At 48.5% G+C, this 7,560-nt stretch overlaps 2 protein-coding genes across 5 annotated transcripts in view; both read left to right on the plus strand.

Annotated features, from left to right (window-relative positions):
- Positions 1–3,175, plus strand: part of SMARCD1 (SWI/SNF related, matrix associated, actin dependent regulator of chromatin, subfamily d, member 1) — a 19,033-nt gene extending 15,858 nt beyond the window's left edge. The window contains exons 12-15 of one of the 4 annotated variants that reach the window (XR_002773582.1): positions 1,149–1,250; positions 1,380–1,574; positions 1,936–2,009; positions 2,497–3,175. Coding sequence is in view for 1 of the 4 variants with exons in the window: in XM_003790365.3 (XP_003790413.1) it covers positions 1,149–1,250; positions 1,380–1,433 (156 nt within the window). In the remaining 3 variants the exon portion in view is untranslated. Of the gene's footprint in view, positions 1–1,148; positions 1,251–1,379 lie in introns of all 4 variants that reach the window. The other 3 variants (XR_002773583.1, XR_001161329.2, XM_003790365.3) reach the window with 3 other exon arrangements.
- A 42-nt stretch (positions 3,176–3,217) lies between these two features.
- Positions 3,218–7,560, plus strand: part of GPD1 (glycerol-3-phosphate dehydrogenase 1) — a 13,985-nt gene continuing 9,642 nt past the window's right edge. Inside the window, exons 1-2 of the mRNA XM_023513667.1 lie at positions 3,218–3,415; positions 6,071–6,220. The gene's annotated coding sequence lies outside the window, so the exon portion shown is untranslated. The remainder of the gene's footprint in view (positions 3,416–6,070; positions 6,221–7,560) is intronic.

The raw sequence follows: 7,560 nt of genomic DNA on the forward strand, positions 1-7,560 counted from the left end.
AGTTGGAGGTTGCTATGAGCTTTGATGCCGTAGCACTCTACCAAGACAAAAGCTTGAGACTCTGTTTCAGAAAAAAAAGAAAAGTCATCAGCTCAGCGGCTAGGGTAGCGACTAGTACGTAGTGACTAGCGGGTTCCAACCCAGCCCAGGCCTGCCAAACAACAATGATAACTACAGCCAAAATTAGCCAGGCATTGTGGCGGGTGCCTGTAGTCCCACCTACTTAGGAGGCTGAGGCAAGAGGATCGCTTAAGCCCAAGAGTTTGAAGTTGCTGTGAGCTGTGATACCACGGTACTCTACCAAGGGTGACATAACGAGAATCTGTCTCAAAAAAAAAAAAGATGTCATCAATACTGACCAATCTGACCAGTACCAATAAGATAATTCAAAGGAGAAAGGATGTGGATGAGGCTAGAATTGCTGAGAGAGCCTTCATGGAAAATTTGGGATTTGAAAGTATTGCCCAGAAAGGGTTGTACCATAAGCTCAGGCAGGAAGATAGAAATAAGCACAGAATGTATGAAATACGCCCTAGGTTTTCACCTATCCTGTGGTGACTATGACTGTAATTACAGAGGCTGAGCAGACGAGCAGGGAAAAAGGTGCCAGTAAAAGTCCCTGAACAAGGCAATGACTTGTTATAACAGAGCGTGACTTTGGATGTTGTGTTAGTTTGCTGGAGCTGCTATGGCAAACTCCCACAAATGGGGAAGCTTAAAACAATGGAAATTTATCTCACAGTTGGGGAGGCTGGAAGTCCAAAGTCAAGGTGTCAGCAAGTTGGCTCCTTCTGAGAGTTGAGGGGGAATCTGTTCCGTGCAGCTCTCCTCACTTCTGGTAGCCTCAGGCGCCGCTTCGCTTTTAGGTGGTGGTCTCTGTCCTCACGTTGTCTTCCTCCTACATGTCTGTGTCCAAATTTCCCCTTTTCATAAGAATATCAGTCATATTGGTTTGGAACCTACCCTAATGATCTCATCTTAACTTGATCATCTGCAGAGACCCTATTTCCAAATAAGGTCACATTCACAGGTCCCGGGAGGTGAGGATTTCCACGTTTTGGGGAGGATTCAGCCAATAACAGGTGTGAAGGAAGGAAACAAGTCTATTCTCCATTCTTTCCCTCCTCCCCGACCTCCATTTTCCTCAGACAATGACTGATGTGGTGGGTAACCCAGAGGAAGAGCGCCGAGCTGAGTTCTACTTCCAGCCTTGGGCTCAGGAGGCCGTATGCCGATACTTCTACTCCAAGGTAGGTCCCTGGAGTATGTGGGGGGAATTCCCAAAAGGCAAGGGGTTTGCACCCTGACAGGGATCGTGGGTATTAGACACCAATGTCTGGTTTGTCTCATCTTACGCTCCCTCCATCTTTTCTCCCTAGGTGCAGCAGAGACGACAAGAATTAGAGCAAGCCCTGGGAATCCGGAATACATAGGGTCTCTTCCACAGCCTTGATTTGGCTGCACCGATTTTTTATTTGGGCCCTGTGCTGCCTGCCTCATAGCACCTGCCTTGGTCTTGCTTGGGGCTTTCCAGGGGATGCTGTTGGTTCAAGGACAACACCAGAATGAAGAGGGTCTCACATTTCTGTCTTGCAAGACAGCTCTTACCCTCTTCTCTCACCCTATCCCTTCTCACCCCCAGCTTCCCTTTGCCCCACAGAGCTCCCACGTGCCTCTACCCTCCCCTGGTCTACATAGGACCTCTAGATAGTGTTAGAGAGAGAACCTGTAGTGGTAATCAGTGCTCAGAATGGAGTGGGCCTAAGGCCAGGTGGTCTTCAAGGGGACCAGCTACACTGATCCTGCCCTTCAGAGACCCAGGAATTGGGAGCTTTATTGCCCCTTCTCCCAGACTCAGGCCTGAGGGCACTCTATAAGCTAGTTGATCTTGGCTCTCCTGATAACAGAATCCAATTTCCTTCCTTCCCTTCACAGGTTTGGAGCAAACTCTCCCTTGTTGCCCTCTAGCACTAAAGGAACCCTGGCTTTCGGGCTCCACTGAGCCCCAGGTCAGTCCCCAGCCCTCGGGATTGGCCTGCTCTCTCAGTGCTTCTCGTACTGCTTAGTAGGGGGTCCACGTCAGTATTGGAGTTTGTTCTTTAACTATTGATCCCTCCCAGCATACTCCTTGTAGCTGCCCTTTTAGGATTCCCTCATATCTGTCCTAACCCAGGGCATTTGGGTGGGGGAATCTTGCCTTTCCCTTTTAGAGCCCCAGGGATCCAATTTGGGGTACTGTCGTTGCCAGCAGAGGCTGTTCCTTCCTGCTGTTGCTTGGAGGGGTGACTCATTCACTCCACGCCACCCCATCCTTTACTGGAGAAACAGGCCTAAAATCAAACGGGTATAAGCCCTAGGCCATCCCTGTCTTCCTGTCCCTTGCCTGCCCAGTTGACGCCCACTGGTGACTTCTAGGGCACTGAGGAGTGAAAGGGCCTAGGGCTGGAGAATAGCGCTGAGTTGGGTTTGTAACTCTTCCCTCTCCCTGCCTCACAGGATTGTGGCTTCCCAGCCCCTGCCCTCAAAGCTTCAGACCCCTCAGGTAGCAGCAGGACCTTGTGATCTTGGCCCCTTGGAACTGAGATGGTTTTGCATCTTTCCAGGAGAGCCTCAGATTCTTCTTCCAGGTTGTATCACCCCAAGTTAGCATATCCCAGGCTCGCAGACTCTACACAGCAGGGTGGGAGATAGCTGGGCACAGAGGGGGAATTCCGTTCAGCATGGGCTCTAAAGCCACAGAACTGACAAAGCCCCTGCTTCCCCACCCCCTCCTCAGGCTCCTGCGAGCACATCCCCCCCAGTCCCTTATCTAACTTGCCTGTTCTGCACTGGGGACAGCAGAATTTTCTCTCCATCCTCCCTTTCCTGTCACTATCCCTCCCTTGAGAGGCTCTCCCCACAGTGACACTGGACAACCTTGGGGCAGCTGAGTCCTGGCCCAGCTCCTAGCTGGAACCATGAGAAGGAAGCTCAGCACTCCTACTACAGTGTCCCTGTTGAAGATAACTTTTTATTAACTGAATTATTATGTTTTTTTCATGGACCAAAATTTTTTTTGTACTGTCCCCTTATTGATGTCACCCAGTTTTAATAAAAGAATCTTCTGAAGGATGGGTCCCCCTATCTCCTGTGGGAGAGCACCCTTGTCTGAGCTCTTCCTCTTTCAGTACCATTAGTCATGCTTATGTTTGTTCATTTTATTTGACAAATACTTATTGAGCACCTACTATGTACCAGTTGTGGTGCTAGGTGCTGGGGATAAAGTGGAAAACAAGATTTCTTCCTTTGTGTACCTCAGGGCCTTACCTTACATGATGTCCTCTCAGCCTCAGTGGTCCACACAGGCTAGGTGCTGGCTGGGATGAGTGGCCTACACTGGATTTTAGGGTCCTGCCCCAGTTCACTTGTTTAACAGGTCAGTGGTGCCGTCTATATATGGGCCAGGACCTGGATGACTAACAATGTTTTTGTGTCTGCCACTCTTTGAGGTTCCACTTCCATGACTCTTAAGTAACAGTTCAGTTCTTTTTTTTTTTTCTTTTGAGACAGAGTCTTACTGTGTCACCCTTGGTAGAGTGCTGTGGTGTCACACAGGTCACAGCAGCCCCAAACTCTTGGGCTTAAGCGGTTCTCTTGCCTTAGTCTCCCAAGTAGCTGGGACTACAGGCGCCTATCACAATGTCTGGCTATTTTTTGTTGTAGTTGATGTTTAGCAGGCTTGGGCCAGGTTCAAACCCCCCAGCCCTGGTGTAATGGCCAGGGGCCTAAACACTGAGTTACGGGCACCGAGCCAAGAGTTCAGGGGGTTTTTTGGATTTTGGGGGGGTTTTTTTGAGACAGTCTCAAGACAAGTCTCTTTTGCCCTGGGTAGAGTGAGTGGCATCACAGCTCTTGGTAACCTCAAACTCTTGGGCTTAAGTGATTCTCTTGCCTCAGCCTCCCAAGCAGCTGGGACTACAGGCGCCCACCACAACGCCCAGCTTTTTTTTTTTTTTTTTTGGTTGTAGTTGGGTAGGCCTGGGCTGGATTCGAACCTGCCAGCTCCTGTGTATGTGGCTGGTGCCCTAGCCGCTGAGCTGTAGGCACTGAGCCAAGAGTTCAGTTCTTAAGACCAGCCTGGGAGTGCCTTATTACCATATTATAGACAACCAGACCTTCATTGGTAGAGTTTGGAAGACTTTGCTCAGGAGTGATTACTCTTATTAAGCAAATGCATGAAACTCCACTGCAGTTCTGTCTCTTTCCTACCTGGTTCCTCATTACTTTTCTTTGTGCTGTTATCCAAGAAGTGGGTTTAGAATATGAGATGAGGGCTTAGCGCCTGTGGCTCAAGCAGCTAAGGCGCCAGCCACATACACCTGAGCTGGCGGGTTCCGATCCAGCCTGGGCCCGCCAAACAATAATGATGGCTGCAACAAAAGATAGCCAGGGGTTGTGGCGGCTGCCTGTAGTCCCAGCTACTTGGGAGGCAGAAGCAGGAAAATCGCTTGAGCCCAGGAGTTGAAGGTTGCTGTGAGCTGTGATGCCATAGCATTCTACCCAGGGCAACAGCTTGAGGCTCTGTCTCAAAAAAAGAATATGAGATGAGTTCAACCATGTTCCAAAATTGTAATTTAAAAATTATCCTCTGGAAAAGGAGTTTGCTCCATCCACACTACCTACCGACCTGGCATTGCAGTACTTGCAGGAACAGTGCATCCCCTCGGGGGGGGGGGGGCAAAAAAAAAAACCAAACAAACAATTACCCTTTGTTTCCCTGGATAGGGATGTTCTAGTATTGCCTGTTTGGTATATGCAATCAAATCTACCAAAACACAGTTGCTGCTCCCAGTCTGGAACTTGGAGGTTTATGAGACTTGAGAAGGGAAAACAGAAAGAGTGTTTTGGGGTGATAACTTGGAGTGGAGCAAATTGATGTCAAGGACATTGAAATGGCATCTGTTTTTACCCAGGCTAATTACATGTGTAATGAATGGCTGATGAACCATTATTAATTTCAAGCAAATAATCTACAGTTTGCTCTTGGGAAAAGAGCTTTAGTCATAGAGATAACCTATGATGAGCCAATTCTGAATCTCTGCACCCTTTTTATTCCTGTATAAATGAGCAAATTCTTTGTCTCCACACTACCTAAAATGATGATGGGGCAAATGAGAGAGGGAAGCATTTAGGCAGAAACAAGAGGGTTATTTTATGCATAAACATCCATTCTTTGGGGTTCCCATAATATGTGCCAGGGACAGAAGCCTCCTTTCTCTTCATCACCCATAATCAGTGCTCCCAGCTGGCAGCCTGGCACTGGTGCTTTTCTGTCAGTGCCAGTGCAATAAAGGAGCGGTCTGTGGGAGGCTTGATTGTCTATTACATATAACTTTGTTCTGAGGAAAACAGCCAACCACTGATTTCATATATGTTTCCCTTATGGGAACTCCCTGGTGAGAATATTCTAGAGAATATGGTGGGCTCTTCCTAGGCAGTCCTAGAACTTAGAAAACCATTTTTTTCTCCTGGAGTCTTAACCTCCTGCCCACTTACCCTTACCCTTTTGTTGCACACAGACTCCCCTCTAGCCCAGTGCTTATTACCAGTTGCTGGCCAGCAACAGTCCATTGAGATAATGACACCCACGTAGCAGCTTGCTTGGTCAGGAGGTCAGCACGTGAGCACTTCGTGTATGCCCTCTGGGCCAAGGTGCACAGCGTTAGCAGCCTCTTGCTTTACTCTCCAGATCGCCTAGGAACCAGAACTCTCTTAGTCAAACAGATGGCTGTGGGCGAGTAGAGCCCTGAACTGCTGAATATGTTTCTTCCATTCTCTTCACACTTACTCCCCGTTAAGGTACCTGAGACCACAAGGCTTTAGAGGACACAGCTGCCCAAGTTTCTCAAACATGTGCCACAGGTCCTGCCTCCCCCTTTCTGGCCTCTGCAAACTAGCCATTAACCTGAAGAAGCTTCTTGTGCAGTAACTTGGAAACCCATGAAAACAAACTGAAGTAGGTTCAGAGCCTCTTAAGGAGAGTGTACACTGCCCACCTCCTATTCTCTCCTGTCTGCTTCCTTAAACCCAGAGTCTACAAAAGGAGAATTGTGGGCCATAATCCTGAGTCCTCTCATTCTGAAGTTTACTAGCCTCCCTAGACAACATTCTGGTGGGGATTGTCTGAGGTAAGGAGAGGCCCATTGGTGAGTTCCTGAGATGACCACCATGAGTAACTAAGGTGAGTCTCCTGTGGTCTTTTCTTATCCTTGGGCTGGGTTGTCCTGAAAGTAGGACCTTACCTCTTAAGTGTTTTTATTGGTGTTTTTTTTTTAAGACAGAGTCTCACTTTGTCACCCTCAGTAGAGTGCTGTGACATCATAGTTAATGGCAACCTCAAACTCCTGGGCTCAAGTGATTCTCTTGCCTCAGCCTCCCAAGTAGCTGGTATCCAACAAAACGTCCAACTATTTTTTTTTTTTTTTTTTTAAGAGATGGGGGTCACTCTCTTACTCAGGCTGGTCTCAAACCAGTGAGCTCAGGCAATCTACCTGCCTCGGCCTTCCAGAGTGCTAGGATTACAGGCGTGAGCCACCATGCCCAGCCTAATTTTTTCTTTCTTTGTTTCTTTTTTTGAGACAGAACCTCAAGCTATCCCCCTGGGTAGAATACTGTGGCATTACAGCTCACAGCAATCTCCAACTCCTGGGCTCAAGCTAGTCTCCTGCCTCAGCCTCCCACGTAGCTGGGACCACAGGCGCCTGCCATCAACGCCTGGCTATTTTTTGGTTGCAGCCATCGTTGTTTGGCAGGCCCTGGCTGGATTCAAACCCGCCACCTTACGTGTATGTGGCTGGCACCTTAGCCACTTGAGCCATAGGCACCAAGCCTAATTTTTCTATTTTTAGTAGAAAGTGGAGTTTTGCTCTTGCGCTTGCTTGGACTGGTCTTGAAATCCTGAGCTCAAGGGATCCTCCACTTGGGCCTCCCAGAATGTTAGGATTATAGGCATGAACCACTGTGCCTGGGCTTGCTTTTTTTTAAAGATATAGTCTCTGGCTCTGCAGTGGTAGTGGTTAGGGCTCCGGCCATATGCACTGAGGCTGGCGGTTTGAACCCTGCCTGGGCCTGCTAAACAACAGTGACAACACAACAATAGCCAGGCATTGTGGCAGGTGCCTGTAGTCCCAGCTACTGAGAGGCTGAGGCAAGAGAATTGCTTAAGCCCAAAAGTTTGAGGTTGTTGTGAGCTGTGATGCCACGGCACTGTATTGAAAGCATAGTAAGACACTGTCTCCAAAAAACCCCCAAAAGGACATAGTCTTTGTCACCTAGGCTAGAGTTGTGCTGAAGTGTCATAGCTCACAGCAACCTCAAACTCCTGGATAAAAGTGAGCTTCCTGCTTCAGCCTCCCAAGTAGCTGGGACTACAGGCTCCTGCCACAACGCCCAGCTAATTTTTTTTTTTTTTTAAACAGAGGCTTATTTCATTGTCCTTGGTGGAGTGCTGTGACATCATAGCTCACAGCAACCTCTAACTCTTAGGCTCAAGTGATTCTCTTGCCTCAGCCTCCCAACTAG

The sequence above is a fragment of the Otolemur garnettii genome, unplaced genomic scaffold, assembly GCF_000181295.1.
Source record: "Otolemur garnettii isolate 467f Iridium unplaced genomic scaffold, OtoGar3 scaffold00043, whole genome shotgun sequence".
In the NCBI taxonomy this organism is placed as follows: Eukaryota; Metazoa; Chordata; class Mammalia; order Primates; family Galagidae; genus Otolemur; species Otolemur garnettii.